Raw genomic sequence first — 23,611 nt, 5'->3', positions numbered from 1 at the left:
CCAATGTAAAGCTTCATCTATTTCTAATATCAAATTGTTTTTACTACTTTTTACATTCCTTACAGGACATGCTAAAATTAAAAAGAAAAAAATCTCCAAAAATCTTTTTTGTAAAGCAATATAGTTCTAGTAAAAACTATTTCTTTCGCTTTTTTGTTAATTTTGTTGCTTTTTTGTTAATTTTGTATAAAAGATTTCTTTTTATATTTTCTTTATAGTTTGAAATCTTTACTTCTGAATTGTGTGACAAGAGAGGCCATGTAAGTGATTACTGATGAATCAAGTTTTCTTAAAAAGCATCAATAATGATGTTGATATGACAATATTATCGGTTGAACTACAAATTGATTTTATAGAAATTATTTGTAATTTCTTTTATTTTTAGACCATTTGTACTTGGATCTTTATGCCAAGTGGTAAGATCATTACACTTTTAAAACAAAAAATAGTAAAATTTGTTTAAAATAGTTAAAAAGTATTATAAAAGAGTTTTTCATTATACTAATATTAAAATGTATTTTAATAGTTTAGAAAATCAAGTTGTTTATTGTAGATGTAAAATTAGACATTTAAATGCTCAACATATAGTAGTATAGCAAGGCAACTATGGCTTACCATACTTCTATAATTGAGCCCCTAATTGCTTTAGGGACTTTTTAAAACATTTTATTTAAATTAATTTATGTTATTAGAGTAGCATTTTGATTTTTAGTAAAATTTTTGTCAATTCTATATATTTAACTAATGTAATAAAGTAAAAGTAGAAAATAAATAAAAGTAAAATGAGTAACTAGCACCTGAGAAACAAGTTGTTAACATTATAGAAAGGATTATAAATTTACCTAGAAACTTACCTAAATATTCTTAAGAATTTTAAAATTTGTTTTTTTATATTTTTAAATTGCTATGACTATAGGGATTTAAAAATATAAAAGAAAAATTTATAAAGTCAACTTTATGTTATAAAGTTGAGTTTCATCAGCTGAATATTTAATTTGCTTGAAAGTTAATGGGATTTTATTTTTTTTCTCTCTCCTTTTTTAATTGTTTTATTTTTTTTAAGGCTGGCTCAATAGCACGTCATGACTTAGCTAATAATGCATGGCCTGAGCTTTTACAATTTATCTCACAATGCATTCAAAGTGGCAAAGCTAACGAACGAGAGGTAAGTTTTTTCCTTTTGCATCTATATAATTTAAAAGTTTTGCAGTTTTATTATTTTGTATTTGTATTTCAACTAAAAGCTCTTAATATTTTTAGGTTGGATTTACTTTATTATGTGCTGTTTGTGAAAGTGCTGGAGAACAGGTATTTTGTTATATTGAAAGAATTTTTACTGAACCATCAAATTTATGGAATTGTAATATTTAGAGATTTTTTTATACTTTTGACTTCTATTTAACTAATTTGATAAAAGTTTCAGCTCAAAATTACAAACAGTTCCCAATCACATTTGACAAATTTCTCTGAAATACTTGCATATAAAAAAGGAGCAATTGCAAAAAAAAAAATGAAGATAAAAAAAGTCATGATATAAAAAGAACTGTCAATGCTGCTGACCAAGAAAAGTCTTAAAGAAGTATCGAGAAGCGTTTTAAATGACAAATCTCAACTGTTAGTAGAAAAAACATGAGTATCACAACATCTTAATCAACTTAATCCTAGTATAGAGGATTTTTTTCCAAATGGTGACTACGTATTTTAACAGGATAATGGTCCCAAGCATACAGTACAATTGAATAAATGATATCTAGAGTCCAATTTCATACCATTTATACTTTGGCTTGCAGTCTCCTGATTTCAATTCTATAGGATCATAAGCCAACAAGTTTTGTTAAAATATTTCTCAACAGTTGAAATGAATTGCCAGTTGAAATGTGCACAAGTCATAAAGTAATCCATGGTAAATAAAATACTAAAGCCACTTAAGACTTTTAAAATATTTTAACTCTTAGCTTCTTCTTTCTAATATTCTATACATAACCATCATAATTGTTTTATGTTACTTATGATAAATATGGTCAAAATGTTTTTTCTTGTTGTTTTTTTTAATAAAGTATAGTGTCTTGTTTTTTTGCACCCCACTGTATATGTAAAGTGTATTTGATATAAAGTTTAGTGGGAAAAGCCAAAAAAGTTGCAGTGGGATTTTGCTAGTGGTGTGGCAACAATATTATTTGGTTGAGGGGATTTACTTAGCAGTAAAATCTTCTGTCACACTTACTCTCAGATGTGTTACCATTGGTAAAAAGAAATGTATCTGCATCTGATATACAGCATTTAATATTTTTCCCTCTTTTAGAATTGATAATTGTTGGAACTGGTTTAATTTTATTTGGCAAATGTTGTATGTGTCATTTGACAAACAGTAAACTCAACTTCACCTTTGCTTATTGAATCTAGGAGCATGCTGAAAAGAGCACTTTCAGGTTTGTATATGAATAGGTTGTATGTATATCACAAGCAATAGCTTGTGATATACATACAACCTTTTCATATACAAACAATAACCAGTTCTTACCAGCAATTCTTTTTGTAAACTTAATTGGAACAGGAACTCCCCTTTTTTCTAAAAAAAGTTCAAAAATTAAAATGATTGTTTTATTAGAAATTACAAAATGACTGTTTTACCCTGATCTTAGTTCTCTTTGAGTTCAACTTTTTTGAGTTTAAAAGTTTTGGGTTAAGCGGCACAGTAACATGCAAATAAACAAACCTTCATGTAAACACTAAAAAACTTGCTTGTGTCTAAGAGAATATTGACTTTGTTAATTTGTCAGTATTGAATTGATTTAAAAGCAAATTAATTTTTTAAAATGATTAAGCCATCTAAAAATTTAAGTAATTATCTTTTGCACCTATTTGTTACTTTAATTTAAAGTTTTTTGCAAATGCCAATGCCAAATAATAGCATCACTAGTTAAAAATTATGGAAAAAGTTGGTGTTTTGAATAAGATTTAGCAAAAGTTACCTTTTATGGATAATTATCCCATAATAATCTCATAGGTTTATATGGGATAATTATTAATACAATTGATAAATATATGATTTTATTTTAATTTAATTTTATTATAGTTAAAACCATGGTATAAAGAACTTTTTCCTGTCTTCAGAACTGGGATATCTGATTGCGAGTCTAAAAATAATCCTTATCTTGCTATAAGGTAATTAGAAAACTTTATGTTAGTATTAAGCTGTCAAGTAAGAAATGAACATTTAAAAATATTTAATGGATTGACTTTTATTGGTAACAGAAAAATGCTTGCAAAACTTTTCATCTCCTTCAAAATGAGTTGATTTATTACTGATATGTTGATTATCTCTATTATATATTGATTATTTCTGTATATTATTTGGAATGTCATTTTGCAATCTTTTTTTTTTTAGCCGATAGCTTTTTCAGTTATTCAATTTCTTTAGCTTTTTATGATATTTTCATTAAACTTGCTCTTGTTATGCTAAATATTTTAATAATACACTTGTCAGTTTTAGAAAAACTAGCAGGTGCAATATTAACTTTTTTAATATTTTACTAAAAAGGAAAGTTTAATTTACTATGATGCAACTTTCTTTGCATTAAAAAGATAAAAGCTTTCCTTAAAAGCTTTAAAGAGAGTCAGCATAAACAGGTTGCAATATACATTTTACAAATATATGCTTCCTACAAGTTGTTTGTCAAATTTATAAAATGTTATTTAAATGTTGTTTTTTATCATGAAGAAACCCTTACTTAAAAAGTATTCAATCAAAAGGGCAAATAGTTAAGTTGCCCAGTCCTTAGTATGGACTCCATACTATATTCACCTATAATATGGACTCCATACTATAGGTGAATGAGATGTTTCAATTTTTTAAAATGAAATATACTTAATAATTAAAAAAGTTACTGTTATATATATTATATAAAAAATTTACTATTGAAATAATCATTATTCATCTTTAATCAAAAACTGCTTTAACACATTACTGTCTATTGATGTATTAATGCATTTTTCTTGTTTAAAATCAGAGAGCTGTAATGTAGTATGTGATTATTTATTACGTCAACTACTTTTGTATAAAAATAACATACTGCTACATCTACCGCAACTGGATTTCAAATAAACAATGGTGCAAGTTTACAGCTCTTTAATTTTAAATTAAGGGAAAATGTGTTAATATATAAATAGACAGTTATGCTAATATATAATATAATAGCTGATTATGCTAATATATAATATAATAGCTGATTTTTTTTTTTTTTAAATTACTTCATATCATAGATCAGTTTTCTTGGCATGAGTCAAGAATACTGATGTATTTCCTGATGCTGAATACATAAAGTTTCTCTGAAGCTTGAAAACCTTATGAATTATTTTATATATTTAATAAATTTTGATATTTGAAGAAAGTAACACTTATTTTGCAAAACTACATAATTGATTGTTAAAGAAATTTAATACTTTTTATCCAAATTTAAAAAAAAATTGTTCTAAGTTTTCTTTCATTCAGTATTTTATTTGACTGCTAATATTAAGAATAATTGTGTTGCAAAAATACTATTCTTTTCTGTAGCTACATTTTACTCTATATCAATTCTATGTAGGCACACATTCTTGCCTATTAGTTAGTAATTTTAAAAAATTTTTAAATATGTTGAAGTAAAACTGTGATGATTTTTAAACTGCAATTTTTGCCTAACATTTACCAAATTAAGCTGAACTGAATGCTTAGTGCATCTCTACCTAGCACTGATACTCTTGTATTGTATGGCTGTGCTCTAGTTGATATTTAACGCTAGGTACTAGTTCCTTTTTCTATTACTTTGCTTTTAGCCATGATCCACTATCATTAAAGAGTGGAAATTTAATTTTTAAAGAATTTAAATAAATTGTTATTTCAGTATTTAAACTTAATATTAATCAATTCGTCAAAGATTCACTTATTTAAAAGAGTTAGTTTTACTGCAGTGCCTTCACCTATGTAATCATCATAGAAGTTTCAATCTTCAAGTAAATGAACATTTTATCTGGCAAGAGGTCATTAAATTTAAAGTTAATTTTAAATTATGCAGAATGCTGCTCTTTTTTAAGTTTTAAATTATCTTTAATTGAAAGTTTTTTATGAAACCTTTTATATGAGACTTAAGCATATTTATTTTATTCTTCATCAAAATTTTGATGAAAATTTTTTTACTAGTTTAAACTTTTTCACCAAAATTAATTTTAAAATGATTTAAAATTGATTATATAGTTACTAAAGTCTCATCTCTATAATAGGATGATTAGAAATAGATAAACTTTGTACTTATTCTCTAGATGTATTTGTCCTCTAGTTCAATTTTTTGGCTCTGATGAAGAGGTATTGAGTTATTTTTGTATGTGTTTTTTTTTTAAAGTAATAATAGTGATAAAATTTCTAATAAAAAAAAACTAAAATACTAAAAATAGCTCTCACTTAAATGTTGAAATCATTTTTTACTTTATTCTTTTTGTATTCTAATATATAACTATTTTTTACAGATTTGTAATTTTAAAGTCCTTTAGCAAATTTTGTTATTCCATAGGTTTTATTAAAACCAATGCTTGGAAAAATAATGGATGCAATAAAGATTTTACTAAAAGAAGATGAGGTGATTTTCTTTTCATTCTTATTTTGCTTTTTAAAGTGTAACTTTGTTTTGTCTTCCTTTTAAAAGTTATATCACGATATTATTTCATTGGTAGTAAAGTTTTTGTTATTATTATTATTTACTATTATTTATTTATTATCTATTATTGTTATTACAAAAAAAAACTTTTATTTCTTGCATTTTAATCATCTTTTTTATGTTCATTTTTAGCTTTCTTTTTTTTTCAAAGCTTTTTATTAACTTAATTTTTTTCTCCTTCAAACAAAAAAAGAAAAAACAATGCAACTCTCAAATGATATTGATTTAAAAAACTCAAAAAAAGTCAAATTATCAAATTAAATATCAAATATTTTGGCACCAGTGAATAACCAGAGTTTTATGCTTTAAAAGTATTCAATGTTTATATAAGTTTAAATTGCTTCTGCATTCTCTACAAAGGTAAATGCTGTATAAAATTAAAATCTTTTTCTCAGTTTATAGAATGCTATTTTAACGCCCCTATGATAGCACTTATAATTCTATAAAACTTTTGATTTTAGCAGAGTGAAAATGTTTTTATTTAAGGATAAAGCAAATGCAGCCTTGGATATTTTTGATGAGCTTGTTCAAATAGAAGTCGGAATAATTATCCCCTATGTGAAATCATTAGTAGAGTTTTGCATGCAGGTAGTGGCTCAAATATAAAATGTTTGCATACCAATAAATAATAAAACAAATAGAATGAAATAACCATCCATTTTATTTAAGTGAAGTAATAAAACTTTTTAGGTAATTAGCTGCAATGATTTTGAAGAAGGTCTTAGAATAAAAGCTCTTTATCTTGTTTGCTGGGCTTGTCGTAGAAAAAGCAAGGTATCTTTTATTTCTCTTTAAAGCACAACCCATCTATACTAAATTGCACATATCTGTAGAGTTCATTTTTGATTTATTTTGAATATTCAAAAATGAAATTTATACATTGAGTTTAAAAAAATTTAATTAACACTTTTGGTACATTTGATGAGTGTGATTCCTCATCGATATGAATAACCAAAGTTACAAATGATGAAATAGACTCATTATTGGAATTTTACAAATGTGTATTTTTCTTAATTTTGTATTCATTTACTTGTTTTCTGAATAAAATAAAATTTTGGTTATGTTCATAAAATAAATGTATTTTTCATGATAAATATATTTATTTATTATATATGATAATACAGTAAAGCTAAATATGTTTAATGTGTTAAAAAAGTTCAAATAAATCAGTGCTGTTTTTACTTAGACTTTCAAAAATCTGCAAAAGCTTTTCTTTTCTTTTCCTTTTTTTTTTTTTTTTTTTTTTTTTTCTCAGATTATTTTAAAAGAAAAATTACTTAAACCATTAATTACACTGTTGCTGTTGTTAATGTCATTACCTGAGGAAGAAGATGATACAGATGAAGATGATATGAAAGATATTAATAGTTTACAATCAGTTGCTAGCCAGGTGAAAGTTTTCATAAAACATTTGATCATTTACTTAGTTTTACCTTCTTTTCATTTAATACAAATATCAACAAATGATTTTAAAGGCTCTTGACTTGCTGGCTCTTCATTCGCCACCTGCTAAGCTCATACCAATATTGGTAAGTTTGTTTTATTTCTATTTTGTATAAAATCAAAGCTTTTTTCAATAATTTATTTCTAAATTTTAAAACTTAATTATTTTTTTTCTAACAAATTTAAGTTCCAAAATTTTAAAATATCTTTTTGCAAGCATTCTCCTAATGTAAATGTATTCTTTATGTGATTTTTTAAAGAGTTCTATTATTCTAAGCAGCAACTTATATAATATATTTAAAAGTGTTTTTTTATTTTAACCAAAACTTTATGTAGTTTCTTTGAAGTGTTCTCTGTTCATTAATCTAGTTTTTGTGATTTTTTGAAATATTCTGTTTTGATAAATATGAGCTAATGTGATTTTTTAGATGGAATATTTGTCAGCTTTATTTGTAAGTGCTAATGATTTTGAAAGAAAAGCTGCATATATTGCTCTTGGTGAGCTGGCAGAGGGTTGTGCTGATTTCATTCGAACAAGGTTTTTTTTAAAGGTTTTAATTGCAAAAAATTCCACTTTACAAAAATGTTCTTCATAGTTTACTAATAATACATCTCAACAAACAGATTATTACATAAAAAGTTTCCTTAATTTCTCTAGTATATTGTTTTATATCTTCTTATTCTAGCATTTCATGGCCAGCTTAGTAATAGAGTATATGGACAATTCTCTTACTTTTTACCATTAAAGTTTTATTGAAGTTAATGTCATTCTAAGCTTTAGCTAATAGATTTAGGTGAAGTAATCACCATATATTCCTTCCATGATATCTTAAAAGATTAATTCTATCTTAATGATATTTTTTATAATGAATTGTTTTGATGTTTAAATTCTTTTTCTTTAGATATTTAAAAAATGCTGTGGAAACTGCTATGAAAGGTATGAAAAAATTTCAACTTTCCTTACAATTTTGTTAATGGAAAAGTAAACTGAAATTAGCCTTTAATAGATAACAATGATTATAATAAAGTAATAATCTTGAGGGTGTTATGCGTGTAGGGCTATCAGATCAATCTACTATTGTAAGAAACGCAGCCTTATTCGCTTTGGGCCAATACGCTGAGCATGTCCAGGTGTAAAAGTTTATAAAGTTTTATGAATTTTTTTGTTTTTAACCTTAAATTAAAAACACGTTGCATAACAATACCTTTTATTTTTAGATTTGTTTTGAGATAATAAATTCTATACACTAATTAATTACTCTCTCTTGAAGCCTGATGTAAGCAAACTCCATAATGATGTCATTCCTATGCTTTTGAGTTTCCTGCAAACAGTTGTCAATGATCCATTACCTAATGTAAACCACAAAGGAACTATTACTAAACTGTTTTATGCTTTGGAAAAGTTTACAGAAGGATTAGGTATCTATATGTATACATATATCAGAAATGCAATAGCATTTAATTATAAAATATCCCCAGATTAATAAGACGGATAACAGCCAATAAAATCTTTTGTAAATTTTGTGTGCAATGGTGATGCAATTTTTTTTTCTGTAAGCAATTGAAAGTATTGCGATTTATCAAAATGTTATGTTAATAAAAGTTTTTGCAGAACAGTACTAAAAATTGCAAAGTAGCACATAAATGAAGAACAGATTTCCTGAAAGGTGAATTTGCTTAAACCTATGATCTAAACTATATTATTTTCTGTATCAATTTTTTTTAAATTAATAATACTAATTAAAAAATAATTTTTTATTTTCACCACCAAACCAAAGGATGAGAAGTTTAGTGAAAATCACAAACATTTAGCTTCTCTATAGTAAATTGTTGTTAAGCAATTTTCGATAATTGAAATTCTATAGTGACATTTTACAAATGTCCAATAAGTGATTTTAAACCAGGAATGTTTCTTGGATGCTTCTTAAGTTTTCAATAAAAATTCTTACAGCAAGTATTACAGGAATTCTTTCATAGAAAGTGATTTAATATAGTAATTTAAGTCTTGTTTTGTCTCAAACACTTACCATAGTCTAGGTATGTTTTTTACTTCATTATGTGGGTGTTTTTTTAACTTAGCCGTATCTGGAAAAATTCTATGACATATGGAACAAGTTACCTTTCACATCTGTGTTCATGTTAATCTTTGATAATAAAAAAATCAAATAATCATAGCTTGGATTCAAATAATTTTTAAGGCTGGTGAAAATATATTTGTGCTTATGTATTCATGTAGTTAACTCATGTGGAAATAATCTGATAATGCTTTCAATTGTTTAATGGAAAAAAGATTATAATAATGACTGATTATTAAAATAAAGTTTTTTCTTCAAATTTGATAATAAAAATTTTTCAGATGGCAGTCTTAGCCATCTGTTAGTTTTTCTTTTTTTAAAAAAAAAATCTTTCTTTAATATTGAAAGATAATTCATACTTATTTATGGTGATTTTTTTTTTTTTTTTTTTTTTTTTTTTTTTTTTAGAGTTGCATTTTTTTCTTGTTTCTTTTCAGACAAAGAGGTTGTTCATATATACACTGATAAACTTATGGAAGCTTTTTTGTATTTGCTGAAAATTAGTAAGGTACTTAAGAACATTCGCATTTTTTCAGCTTTTGTCATTAAAGCAACACATTAGTCATTGTTATCTCACTATATTTACTGTTTTAATTTGTAATAGCCTTAATAACTGGTATATTTATTTTTAATTAATATTTCTATATTAGTAAGTTTAAAAACATTTGTTTGGTTTGTATATGATATATATTTCGTTCCGCCGTAACATATGGCAGTGACTATTATTTTGGTTAAAGACTATTAATGTGTTTCATTATTGCGCTTCTCAAATAACATATATAAATGGTACTTTGTTATCATTTTAGAGGATAAAATTTTAATTCAGAAACTTTTTAATAATGATCTTAGCAATACTAAAAACTTTACCACAAATATTTGGAATGAACCCTTGAAGACTTTGTAAGAGGCTTGAAGAAATTGTAACTAGGAGTTTCTCTCAGGTTAGTTCATCAATTAATAAAAGTTGTTTAAAAATGCTGATACAAAAGTGTGCAACCAAAGTTCTGGTCCCTTTCACCAATGTTCACAAAGAAAAACGAGTCAAATGGTGTCAGGATCACTAAAAAGTAAGATGTAATGATTGGAATTTCAGTGATAATTTCTTTTCAAATATACACAAACTAAACTGGGAGATGGGCTAAAAAGAGGCAGACTTTCAGTAAAACAGGTTTGGACTAGTTGTCATGGTCCTGGGAACCATCAACAATAAAAGAACATCTAATTTACGGATAATTTGTGGAAAAATCAACAGCAAAAAATATATAGAAATACTCAACTGCAAATCAGAAAATCTGACTGCAACTTAATGGAGTATGTCTGTTAGAAATATCCTGCAATCAGCCCAGACCTCAACCTCATCAAAGATGGGATTATGTTGTTTTTTAGGACTCAAATATCTTTTTAGGGAAAATAATTTGCTTTTAGTTATCTTTTATAGTTTTTGGATTATTTAGTGATCACTGTTTTTTGGTTGCTATATAGTTTTAATATAAAATCTTATTAAATTGTTTCTTACAATATTTATTGTTTTTATTAAATTATTAAATACTTTGAACATTTACACTGCATTTAAGGATTCTCATATGCTGGAACTTGCTATCAGTGCAATTGGAGCTTTAGGTAAATTTTACTGTTTTTAATTTGTTTAAAAAAATTATATATATATATATTTTTATATAAAAAAAACAGTAAAAAGAAGCAATCAGATGGGATGCATATTCAGTTAATTTGGTATTTATTATTGCTGCTTTTAACTTGCCCCTTATTTAATTATTGAAGATGGGCTCAATTTAAGATTTTGAAATGATGAAAGGTCAACCTGAATTTTTTGAAAAAAATGAAATAGGGTTTTTTCTGTAGATTTTTTTTAAAAAAAATTCTTTCTGGCATACTTCATTTTTAATATCACCATATACATTACCAATGTCGTAGGTTTGAAAAGAAACTTTTATTTTCTGTTAGGAAAGTTTCCAACATTATGTACTTAGTTTGTTTCAATTTGGTTTAAAGTCCTTTATAAAGATGCTAAAATACCCTGTGAATTTTAAAATAGTTTAAAAGAAGGAAGTTGTCTTGATGATAATATTCAAATGATCCCTTAAAATCAGGGTATTTTAATTCAATGTTTTATTTAATCTCCTTTTAGTATTAAGGAAATACTACAAACTCAAAGAAAAATCTCCTGGCTGATTTTAATCATTATTATTAGATTTGTCACTATGATATTAAGAATAAACAGTTTCAATGGTTCAATAACAGATTTCTCTTTCTATATATCTACTAATACTCATTCTCTATATAATTTTTACATAAAATATGAATTGTGTATAAAATTTGATACCAAAATAACTTCTTTATTTGCGAACTCAGAACTTGGTTTCCTACTTGCTTTCAGGTTTTATTCACCACCAAAAATAGCAAAGTGTATTGGGATGAATCAAGCAACATAGTGTTGGAGTAGCTATTACTTTCATGATGCTTGATCTATAAAATTAAAAAAAATGGTGGTATACACACTAGTGTTATGATATCAATAAAAATATAGTTAAACTTTAAGCCAGGTATTTGAATCAAATGTTAATAAGAATATATTTATCAAAAGTTGATATTGATTTTTGAGTTAAACTGATTTGGAGTTATCAACTGCTTTGCAGTGAATTGGAATTGGATAAATTGATTTTAAATATTAATATTTATACCAAAAGAGCAGTCTAATTAACATTTTAGCTACATAAGAAATTTAAAAAAAATAAATCTCACCGGACTAAAGTATTCTAAGGTTCAGTGTCAAAGTTTTAGAAATTGATATTTTTATAGAAGTTTATATAAAAAACAAAAATAAATTATTTTTACTCCAAAATCAACAATTCCTGATAGTAGACTGTCTCCATGATCTGCATGCTCCTTTTGTCTCTTAAATCTTAAAAATTATTCAAGTTAATCACTTTAATCAAATTAATGAATTTATATTATAGAATTTATTTAACAAACACTGTTAGCTGATAGTAATTTATGTTTATCAATAACAAAAAACAATTTTTAAAAAATTTTAAAAATTGTTTTTTGTTATTGATAAACATAAGCTTTGATCCAGTTTGATTGATGAGAATGAGAACATAGTTTTTTTTTTTTTTGTTTGTTTTTTTACATAAATTAGACAATAAAAAAAACTACATAAAAATATATAAATATTTAAAAAATATATGTTCCTCTAACATCCTTTAGATTATGGTGTTTAATGTACATAACAGAGTAGAATGTGTATTTTCAAAATGGTATTTGTTTGTCTGTTTTTTTTTTTAATCTATATTTAAAGCAATTATTTTTAACGCGACTTTTTTTTGTTGAAAGAAGAAAAAACTACTTAGATTTTATATTTTAGCTCCTGTAGCTGCAGGTTGTAGTTTAAATTGAAAAACTACAATTTTTTATATCACAGAAGTTTTATGTCCACATTTCAAGCCAAAAGCATTTAAACAGTTTTAAATGCATCAAAAACATTCCATAAGATTGTTAGAAAACAAAAAGTATTAATAAGGAATATACACAGTTATATATAGTATAATTGCTCTTATGTTATAATTACATTTATTAATATCTTCAAAAATAGCTAAAAATTGCATTGTACACCAATTTTTAGCTAAAAATTTGAATCATTTTCTTCTTCACAATTGATAACATTAATGGTTAATTTAAAGAATGAACCCTCTATTGAAATCCTGTTAAATGCTGTTGTTGGATGTACACAATGCGATTTTACCAAATCTAATACAAATTGGATGTTTTCTGAACATGGACAAAATTCTTACCAGATTATTTACTTTTTACTGTCCACAAGTTCACACCTTAGAACATTGTAGTAGTTTGAAATAGAAATCTTTCAGAATGCCAACTATATAGTAGTTTGCAATAGAAATCTTTCAGAATGCCAACTAATATTAGATTCTATAGAAAAATTTACTTCTTAAAACTTTAGTAAGAGTAGCAACCTTCTCTTTTGCTTTATGTTTTGAGTAGTAACCTTCTCTTTTGCTTTATGTTTTCTTCAGGTTTGTCAAAATCCAATTTTAGACCCATCAATCTGATTTTCTATAGTCATTTTAATTTTTATGATTTTAGAAACAGCATTGTAAATATAATTTGTATATAAAAACTCTAAGTTATTATAGAGGCTGCTAAGAAAGTATTTTTTCTTTTTAGAAATTTAAAAAAATAATGAAAAAAAACTTTTCCTTTACATTTTTTCATTTTGTAGAAATAAAGTATATCATTACAAGAGTTATTTTCATGAATTTTGTTAATAATTTGTAAAAAAAAAATAAATAAATAAATGATCTACAAATGCTTAACTTATGAGATTGGCAACAGCACTGTTTGATTTACAGTGGTGAGGCTGATCAGCTGCAAAAGTTGTTAAGTAGAAAGAAGAAAAATTGGTTTTAATTAGTAATCTTGCTAGGAAGAGGAAGACTTGCACTGCAACTCCAGATAAATTCAATGTAGAATATCAAAAAACATCTAAGATTTTTTTTTTTCATGAAAATATAGGAAAGAAAAAGGGGAAAAGAATGTGAGTGGATAAAGATCGTTAAAAGTACCTTTAGCTCCCCATTCCCACAAGGATTACTTCTTTTTAAATATGTAAAGGTTTCTGTAGTTGATATCCATAAAAGGTAAACAGCTAAATTTACTCTTCTAGCTTTTAATTTATAATACAATAACTTAGAGATTGGTAGTTAGTAGAGAAAAACACACTTTTTCACAAGAGATTTGAAACTAAAATAAATAGAAAACTGCTAGAAATTATTTAGGTTAGAGGGGGTAATCCAATCCATAATTATAAAGTTAAGTTTAGGTTACTTCACTTACAAATTTCAGAAACTAATTCACATTAACAAGTTTATACATAAAATTGTAATTTTATGTATGAATTTAAAATTTTATTTTAGTGCTGTAAATGAAAAATAATCTTAAACTCCTGTTGACACTCAAATTAATAGTTTTCTTTGTGCTAAAATAATTATTTCAAAGTTAAAAAATTAATCAAGAAAATAAAGTAAAGAAACAATCAGTTTTTATTAAAATTTTATTTAGATATCTAAATTGTATCATTTTTAGCTACATCAGCTGGAGAACATCTCTCAAACTATTTTATCGTTATCATGGAGTATTTGAAAGTATGTTTATTTTTGCTGATAATAATTTTTTCAATAGAAGTAAAAGGAACACTTTGAGTTACTTAAGAGAATGAGAAATTGTAAAACACAAGTTCTTTGAAATTTAGTCAGATTTTTTTTTTCTCTTCTTGTGTGATAGCTACTAACCTCTTTATCTTTAGATATATTTACAACAACCTCCAACCTTAGAAAATTTGGATATAATAGCACAGTCAGTTGGTATGTATGCCCAATATGTAATATAAAAGTAGTAGATTCTTAAGTTCTCAACAAAGAGCTTTTTTATGAACAAGTGGTTTATTTTGTTTTTTCCTTTTGAGATTTTTTTTTCTTTTCCCATCGATAAGTGAAAAATCAGTTAATGTATTTGTCAAAAAGATTGGCTTACAATTTTAATTCAGTGTGATATTATTAATAAATGGTAACTGCCAAAGTTTAGTACAATAGTTTGTTTTTGTAAAATGTTTATTATGTTTATAGATACTCTTGGTGCACTTGCAAGGAATATTAAACCAGATATATTTTTTCCTGTTGCAGAAGAATGTGTACAATTTGGCATGGTAATTGAGTTTGAAATTTAATGAATCATTATTATTACTTTTTTATTCTTTTATTATTCTGTACTTTTTTTACTGCTATGTTAAGTTATTGTTTTAACTTTTTCCAAATTACTTTTCATTTTTTAAATTTGATCAAAACAAAATATTAAATACTGTTAAAACTCAATCATCATATTTGTAACATGTTGTATTTGTAGAAAATTATAGAAGACTGTGAAGATCCAGACTTAAAAAGATGCACGTATGTTGACTATTAAATGTGGGAAAGAGTAGAATATTTTATTGGTTGTTCCAAAATACTCAAATTTTAATAATTTTGTTATTGTTATACTTTTAAATCTAACTTAGTGGTTTTATAAAAGACATTAAAACCATTTAAATCTGTGAAAACAAAAGTTAGTAAATACTGTTAATGATGAGAGTTCAAATGGCCTTGATTAAGATAAAAATGTTTATGAATTCCCTATGCTCAAAACCATGAAAGTGAACTTCTAATGAAATTTTTAGTTTAAATATTTTAGTCAAATATTTCAGCAATTAACTCTGATTAAATCCCAGGCACCATTTAGTCTTTCTATAATACATATATACTGTATATGTGTTATCAGCCTCTAACAGAATGCTGTATGATATAAATAGTTTTCTTAATACACTTTTTTATTCAACTTCGTTGTAGATATTAGAGTTGATGTATATAATTTTGATTTTTTTTTTAAGATATGGTTTGTTCTCAGCTGTCTCTTTTGTGTTGAAAGAAAAAATGGAATCCTATTTGCCTTCAATAATTCAAGCAATGATATTGTCTCTAAACTCAACAGAAGGAATTGTGGTAAGATTGATGGGGATTTCTTTTTTATCATCAAACATTCATTTTTTTAATTTGTTTTATTTTAAGTATTTTATACCAACAATGATATTTCATAAAGAAAAATGTTTTTCTGTTCAGCACTTCACATTTTTCTGGTTATGACAACTTTTTTTTTTTTCTGGTTGGAGTAAATACAAGGAAAATATACTTTTCATTAGTTTATTAAAATGAAACTCAATTTTCACTATAAATAAAGCTTTTTCAGCTAAGAAAACCTTTCTCTACTTCATTTCCAAAAATCTTTTTTTTTTTTTTTTTGGGTTGGTGCTAAATATTCAATTTCTCCCATCTCCAGAATATTCAGCACAGTGTTTAATTATTGATCATAGGGTTGTTAAATTTATATAAATATTTGGTTGTTTAACTAGTATGTATAAATAGTTTTTGACGATGTGTTGACTTTAGATTAGTAATTGCCTCTAATGATATTTTTTTTATTATATCAGTGTGGTTATGACATAATAGAAAGAGTAACAGAAATATCTTATCTTTTTTATTCTGGTCATAACTGAAGTTAAGATTTTTTCCTATAGACTACAGAAACCAGTAGTGATCCATTGTTTCTGATTGAAGATGATACAAATGAAGAAGATATAGAAGATGATGAAGATGAAGAAAATATATCAGGGTTAGGAAATATGATTTGTCGGAAGTGTGAAGATTTTTAATAAGGATCTTTTTTTTGTTGTTAAAAAGTCAGAAAATTTATTTTTCTTTTTTTTTTTCTAAAGGTTTTATTTACATAATTTTTATTTTAGCTTTTAAATATTTTAAAAGTTAAAAAATAAAAATATTCTAAAGTTTTATGTGCCTATTGTTAACCTATTATTATACAGTATCCTTCAAAATTATTCATACAATCAGTATGGTGCATCAAATTTCTTCAGACCACAGTGCAGAGCATTATTAAAAAGTGTAAGAAAACTGGAAAATTGGAGCATCTCCCAGGACAAGGTTGCAAAAGTACTTTAATGATTATGATGAAAGGCAAATATTTTAGAAAATAAAGATTGATCTCTCAATAAGTGTGCTTAAAATTCAAATAGAAATTGAAAGGAACTTGGAATAACAGCTAGTATGTCTGTAGTTGCAAGAGACTTAAAAAGCAACACTTTATGCTGTCAAGAAGCTGTATTTCAATAAGAATAAAAAAATGGTTGAAGTTTGCACAAGCCAGAATACTTTTGGAGAAGTGTCCTATGATCAGATGAGTAAAAATTCAGTATCTTCAAATCTGAGAGCTGTTGTGAGTATGGAGAAACTCTGAAACTAAAAAATTTAAACTTATGGTAAAACATGGTGATGGAGGAGTTATGATCTGGAGTTCTATGGTTTGGTCTGGGGTTGGTAACTTCAAGTTTATTAATGGAATCAATGATGGAAGTATGCCTTAGGATCTTGCAAAAAAATCTCCAATATTTAGCAAGAAAATCAAGACTAAAACAAAAATTTGAATAAGAGGATAATGATCCAAAACATACCGAAAAGAACATTAAAGTATATTATAAGAAAAGTAAGATAAATAGACCTGAACAGCCACCTCAATCTTCTATTTGTTTTTTTAGATGTGAATCAAATTTATTATCTTTGGGATTCTATTGACCAAACCATTCAAATAACCCTCCAAAAAATAAAAATTGCCTCAAAAGGGGTTTTCATAAGCCTGGGACAATGAGTCCTGAATTTAACCAGAATTTACTAAGTTTGATGAATAATTGAATGTTAGCAGTAACTGCTGCTAAGGTTGGTCCAACAAAATAATAATGATAAATTAGTATTTGAATAATTTCTTCCTATATATTTTAACTAAATGTTTGTCATAAAAATATAATTTGTTTGACATATAAAAATTGAACTGTTATTAGAATATAGATAATTTATATAATTTATGATACCTAATTTGTAATAAACAAAATTATTTTTACACAAGTAATGCTTCATTTAATGCTTGTTCAAATGACACAAAGTTTTAAAATCAGTCAATTATTTGCAAAGTCATTGAGGCTCTAGCAAAAGCATGCTGGCATAAGATTAATTGGTCAACATGCATTTGCTAGAGTATCAATTATTAAAGCATACTGTACATATAAAGGTTTATGTGCATTTTAGTTAAACATTTTTTTTCTAGATATACAGTAGAGAATGCATATATGGATGAAAAGGAAGATACTATAAACTCACTTGCAGAACTATCTGAAAATGTTGGGTAAAAGTAATTTGTATTTATAACACATGCAAATAAACGCACTCATCCACACACACTCACATTCACACACACATACACACACTACATTAAGGAAATACTACTTCCAATGAAGGTATATGATTGCCAAAAAAATTAGTATGTCTTGTTGACTATAAATTTATCTGAATTGTTTTTATTTTGAATAGATGAACTATCAAGTTTCAACTTTTAATAGTCTGCTGAAAAGAATTCTAAGCTGATTGCAGTATGATAATCTTACTAAATCTATATTTCGTTTTTAGAAAACCAATGATGTCTTACATGGAAGAAATATTTAAAGAAATATTTCTATTAGTAGATGTGAGGTTTATAAAAACTTTTGATAATTGAAACTTATTTTTCCCAATTTTTTTAATTTTGTTTTAATTTAAAAAATGGTATTGAAAAATATTTTACAATAAATTTTTTTACCTGTGGTAAAAAATATAAATTTTATTTAAACTTATTTTATGCTATAGTATCCTCATGAAGATGTACGTAAAGCTTCAGTAACAGCTTGCTGCCGACTTACATCTGTTATTTATAAACAGCTAAAAGAAAATAGTATTTCTGATTTATCATTTGGTAAGCCACCACCAACAATTGTAATTTCTATAGATTTAAATAATAACCCATAAAAATTAAAGCTTTATTTTTATGGAAAAAAAATCATTCTTGAATAAAAAACTTCAAAGTCAAAAATCTTTCACCACACCAAGAAATTGCTCATTAACAATATCACCACATTTTTATGTATTAAGTAATATATTTTGAAAATGATATTGATTCTTTGTACATATGCTAACACATCATAAAACTAAATATTTATTGCTAGTGTGACAAAGACCTAGGCTTAAATAAAATTGACCAGTTTATTTTAAGGAAAAATGTTGAGCAATTAATTTCTTTGTTGAAATTAGTAAGTTGTTAATTTATTGGATTTTTTTAATAAACTAATGTAAAGTCAACTTTTTTCATGATTTTTCATTTAAGACACTTAATCCTCTTATCAGATTATTGAGCCCAGTATTGGTGAAAACAATACTTATTCATGTTTCAAAAATACTTATTCATGTTTCAAAGTTTTGATAAGTGAATTGTAACTATATCTCATGCTACACTGAAAGTTTCTACCACATTAAAAAAAAGTTTTGTTTTTTTTGAAACTTTCCATTTTCTTACCTTACATTTCAAAACATTTTCTGACCTTACATTTACAAAATTCATAGCGTTCGGAGAAATATATTTTTTTGAAAAAAGTTTGAAACATGTTAAAAGTTGTTCATTCCAAAGTTTTTAAAGATTTTTTATTCAAATATTTGATAGCATGTCATTCTGACCACAACAATAGTCTTGTTCTTTTAAATATTTACCTTAATTTTTTTTTCGGTAAGAATTCTTAAAGTATCAACTATGTAACTTAACTTTAGCCCATTTGTGTATTGCCCGAAGCCTTCCAACAGCATTAAATGTGATAAACAAAGATGATGATAGGTCAGTGGTAATTGCAACTGTGGAAGTTCTTAATGATTTAATAAAGAATCTGAAAGGAGATCTTTTTGTAGAGCAGCAGTATGTTGATGACCTGGCTAATTCAATATTAAATTTAATCCAAGGGAAGGTAATGAAAAAGTCTTCTTCATTACTCTTGCTTTCTACATATGCAACAATCTGGCACATCATTATGATTACATTTTTTATACATTTCTTGTTACTAGTTATTAGTTTCTAAATAAAGTTTTAAAAGCTTATTAATGAATTTGTTATAGTTTATTTAAATATTGATTTACAAACTGAATATTGATTTACAAACTATAAAGGAAATAAATAAGTTTGCAAACATTTACGTTATCCTTGCAAATTTTGTTATCTCACCTTTTAAGACTCATTGTCAGCAGTTTTTGGATGATGAGGAAAGCAATCATGCTTCAATGGATGAGGAAGATTCTCTAGCTGAATTGGATCATATATTAGTAGAGCAAGCTGGAGATCTGCTACCTTCTTTTGCTGAAGCTATTGGCGGGGAAAACTTTAAAAAATACTTTAACATCATTCTTCCAGAAATTTTAAAGAAATCTGTAAGCAACAATTGAACATGTTATTTGTGCATATCTTTACTTATTTTTTAAATTTTCAAGTGGAAAATGTCTTGAATATTTGAAATTCCTTACAGAAAAAAAACAGTACAGCGGCTGAAAAATCTTTTGCTGTTGGAACAATTGCAGAGGTATTTATTTGTGAAGATCAATTTTATAAAATAGATGTATTAATTTTTAATTTTCAACAAGTTTCAAACGTTTGTAAATATCTTCTTTGCATCAGATAATTCAAGCTATGGGTATATCAACCATGATTTATGTGCAGACTCTAGTACCGTGGTTAATACAATTTCTGCAAGATGATGACGAAGAAGTGAGAAGTAATACCGCTTTTGGCCTTGGTGTTCTCTGTGAACATGGTGGAGAAGCCACAAAAATGTATTGTTCAACTAATTGTTTTAATTAAAGTTGGTATGTTTGTAAGTAATGTATATATGTAGTAAAATGACATAGCTACACTCTTCCTTTGTTTTCTAGCTTTTATGTTAACATTCTGCAAGCTTTGTTTAATGTGTTGGCTTTGCAAAAACAGCCTCCACTTGTACAAGATAATGTTTGTGGTGCTGTTTCAAGAATGATCATGGCATCAAGGGAATCTCTACCAATGCAACAGGCAACTTGCTTCATATATAATGTGCCTATATTATATGTTAAGAATTTTTAACATTAAATGTATATGAATGTTCCTCTTAGGTTTTGCCGGCATTAATTGATTGTCTTCCAATTAAGGAAGATGAAAGAGAAAATGAAACAGTAATGAAGTGTCTAGCAAATTTATATAAAGTAGATAGTAATATAGTAAGTTCGTTTTTACCTTTTTCCGAAAAAGAGAATATGTTTTTTATTTTAAGATAATCTTTAAAATAATTATCATTTTAAAAGAAATAACTTTCAAGATCATAAGAGTTTTCTTTCAAAGATGTTACGATGATTGAAAGTAAAAAAACTCACATTCTTTTAGTTTCTTACATTGTTTGTAACTTTCTCCCCACTTTATGAATGACTATTCTTCTGTTTATTTGTTTTAGTTTTTTTGCCCCCTATTTTTGAAAGGTAGATCTGTGTCATTTCGCCAGTTTTTTGTGGAGCTCTCTCAGCATTTTGATCTTCTTTATTTTCTTTTGCTAAATTTTTGTACCCCCTAATTCATCTCACTCCATCCGCTGGCTGCGTCACTGATAGTTTTTTTGATATTTGTACGGTACTGGAATTATCTTTAAAACCGCCGTTATATTTTATTGTTTCATTGTAATAATATACAGCAATACCTGTTATGTAATTTATCAGATTCACTCGTTACAAATTATTATTCTAATATTGAGGCTTTGCTTATTGCAGTATGTGAAAAAAAAAAAAAGACTATATTGAGTTATCATGCAGAGTAGTTCGAAACATTTATAAATCATAATTAAACTTATAAATCTTTTATAAAAAATGTAAACACATCGGCGTTGGGTTTTTTTTTTTTGTTTTTTCAACGAATAAAGTACAAACTTCTGTATCAGTCATTTGAAATGAATCAAGTTTAAAATTCATTTAATTATTTGACATGAATCGAAAATAAAAAAATATATATATGTTAATTACATAGATTGCAATACCTTGCATATTGCATATTTGTTTTTTCTCTTATCTTTTCTTACATTGTTTAATTTTTCACCATCACTCAGCCATGCAATCGTGGAAGTAAACTGTTGTTTATAATAAAGAATGAACTGATGATAATCTTAACTTTTTTATTCGCCCAACTTAATTGAAAAATCGCTTCTGCAATTATACCTGTGATGAAGAACTCTTATTGGTAGCGATTTTTTCCATTAATCGAATTATTTTCGTTTATTTTGCGCATTGTTTTTGTTTACAATATTCTGGCGGTTTCGAATGCTTATCTTTCTTGAGTATATTTTTTACTTTCTATTGCAAAAATAGCTTTATAAAAAGAAAGACAAAAAAAACTAAAAAATGTGAATAATTTGATGACGATTTTTCTGTTCCATTTAGCTGTTGCCTTACCTACAAAAGCTTATTCCTTTGTTTATTGAGGCTCAAAGCAACGAAAAGTCAGGGCTTGAACAAGGTTGACTAATATTATTAATGATGCTTTTAACATCATTAAATTTGATCGTAAGTTGAACTTCCTCCTTTTTTTTTTAAATTTAGATACTCGCGAAAATTTGAAAGTTGTTGTTGAAGACATCCAAAGGAAATTCCCATTAGAGTTTCACCAAATTATATCAACATTGGGAGTTCAGCAAAAAATATAAATGTCGTTATTTTACTGGTAAAAATAAATATAATTTGATAGTAAATAAAAATTGTTTTGTTTTTTTTCTCCAGTTTTGTCACTGTCATACCATGAGTACCGCTTATAGTTCTTAAGCTGAAAATAGTAAACGTGTTATGAGAATTTTCTTTTTTGTATGAAGTCCACAATTAATAAATTTTAAATCAAATGAGTGTCCACAATTATTTCCTTTGAATCCAAAAAATCTTTTTTTTAAACATGTTTCTTTTTTTAAAAAAATTCAAATATACCGTTATTACGTAAAAAATTTGGGAGAGTAGTTTCCTGTAGAGTACTCCGCCTTTTAAAAGAGAAATTTTATGGTTTTTAAATAATCAGTCGATTAAAAAGTAATGATAAAGATTACTCATGATCAATGTTGAAATATCTAATAGAGCAAGAAAAAAAAAAAGTTATTGCGCCCGATATGGTTTTTCGAATCCAACAAATGAAATTTATGCATGCGATGTTGAAGAAGTGGATATATATGCATGAGGTGTTGTGTATGTATTTCAACACCCATATATAAAGTTGGGCTGTAGGTATCACGTTTATCGAAAGGTGATGTAAACGTAATTGCAGTTGATTTGCGTCAAACCCTAGAGCATTTTGTAAAAGTTCTATTGAAATTAACATAGCGGCTGTTATGACTATAAAACATCGGAAAAAGTAGTCTTATTTGTTTTTTTTAAAGACCACGTGTATGAGCATCTCTGAAAATGTTTTTAAAAAAAATTTAAGTTTAAAATTCAACGTTATTCTTAAACTATACTTAGAAGTTTTTAACGAAGACGGGAAATGAAATTAACATGTTTTATTCAATTCTTAATTGACCTAAATTAATGTGTCTGCGTCTTAAAAAATAAAAGAAATATAATATCTTTAGTAACACCTCATAACACTTTTCCTAAGAAATTCCCTCTAAATTAAAATCATTCGTTTAATCATAAAAGCAAGAATAATCTGCAATAATGAAAAAACAATCGTTTTTAAAAATTTATATATTTTAAAAAAAAATCCAATAAAACTCTTTTTCACTTTAAAAATTTGGAAAAATTTTAAGAATTGCAAATTATGAACTTGAGCTTTTAATGTCGTTAAAAATTAAATGAAATAGAAAAATACCAGTACTAATTTAAAACTAGTTTACCAGTAATATTAATATTAGTAAGATATAATATTAGTAAAATA

General features: G+C 26.0%; 1 protein-coding gene and 1 long non-coding RNA gene across 2 annotated transcripts in view; one reads left to right on the top strand and one right to left on the bottom strand.

Annotated features, from left to right (window-relative positions):
• LOC145194477 (importin-4-like) overlaps nt 1-22,451 on the top strand; it is a 32,577-nt gene extending 10,126 nt beyond the window's left edge. Inside the window, exons 5-38 of the mRNA XM_090069357.1 lie at nt 219-260; nt 386-416; nt 1,064-1,165; nt 1,261-1,308; nt 3,077-3,165; nt 5,299-5,341; nt 5,547-5,612; nt 6,177-6,278; nt 6,381-6,464; nt 6,946-7,080; nt 7,166-7,219; nt 7,562-7,671; nt 8,036-8,070; nt 8,191-8,264; nt 8,405-8,552; nt 9,646-9,716; nt 10,783-10,828; nt 14,327-14,385; nt 14,547-14,604; nt 14,866-14,945; nt 15,143-15,186; nt 15,663-15,774; nt 16,347-16,441; nt 17,942-18,019; nt 18,301-18,358; nt 18,517-18,622; nt 19,468-19,658; nt 19,921-20,115; nt 20,211-20,264; nt 20,360-20,514; nt 20,614-20,749; nt 20,830-20,934; nt 22,138-22,213; nt 22,297-22,451. Coding sequence (XP_089925483.1) covers nt 219-260; nt 386-416; nt 1,064-1,165; nt 1,261-1,308; nt 3,077-3,165; nt 5,299-5,341; nt 5,547-5,612; nt 6,177-6,278; nt 6,381-6,464; nt 6,946-7,080; nt 7,166-7,219; nt 7,562-7,671; nt 8,036-8,070; nt 8,191-8,264; nt 8,405-8,552; nt 9,646-9,716; nt 10,783-10,828; nt 14,327-14,385; nt 14,547-14,604; nt 14,866-14,945; nt 15,143-15,186; nt 15,663-15,774; nt 16,347-16,441; nt 17,942-18,019; nt 18,301-18,358; nt 18,517-18,622; nt 19,468-19,658; nt 19,921-20,115; nt 20,211-20,264; nt 20,360-20,514; nt 20,614-20,749; nt 20,830-20,934; nt 22,138-22,213; nt 22,297-22,400 — 2,986 coding nt within the window. The 3' untranslated portion in view covers nt 22,401-22,451. The remainder of the gene's footprint in view (nt 1-218; nt 261-385; nt 417-1,063; nt 1,166-1,260; nt 1,309-3,076; nt 3,166-5,298; nt 5,342-5,546; nt 5,613-6,176; nt 6,279-6,380; nt 6,465-6,945; nt 7,081-7,165; nt 7,220-7,561; nt 7,672-8,035; nt 8,071-8,190; nt 8,265-8,404; nt 8,553-9,645; nt 9,717-10,782; nt 10,829-14,326; nt 14,386-14,546; nt 14,605-14,865; nt 14,946-15,142; nt 15,187-15,662; nt 15,775-16,346; nt 16,442-17,941; nt 18,020-18,300; nt 18,359-18,516; nt 18,623-19,467; nt 19,659-19,920; nt 20,116-20,210; nt 20,265-20,359; nt 20,515-20,613; nt 20,750-20,829; nt 20,935-22,137; nt 22,214-22,296) is intronic.
• Nucleotides 9,581-21,871, bottom strand: LOC149881013 (uncharacterized). Its single transcript, XR_016445803.1, has 3 exons — nt 21,738-21,871; nt 11,550-11,692; nt 9,581-10,268 (listed from the first exon to the last, which is right to left on the bottom strand). It is a non-coding gene; the product is annotated as an uncharacterized LOC149881013 (long non-coding RNA).
• Nucleotides 22,452-23,611: the final 1,160 nt, after the last annotated feature.

This window comes from Hydra viridissima, unplaced genomic scaffold (genome assembly GCF_058129835.1).
Source record: "Hydra viridissima isolate aposymbiotic clone 2 unplaced genomic scaffold, HvirCarnegie_v1 scaffold_12, whole genome shotgun sequence".
Lineage (NCBI taxonomy): Eukaryota > Metazoa > Cnidaria > Hydrozoa > Anthoathecata > Hydridae > Hydra > Hydra viridissima.
Note: the sequence above shows the minus strand (reverse complement) of the source record. Positions and strands in the feature narration are given on the sequence as shown.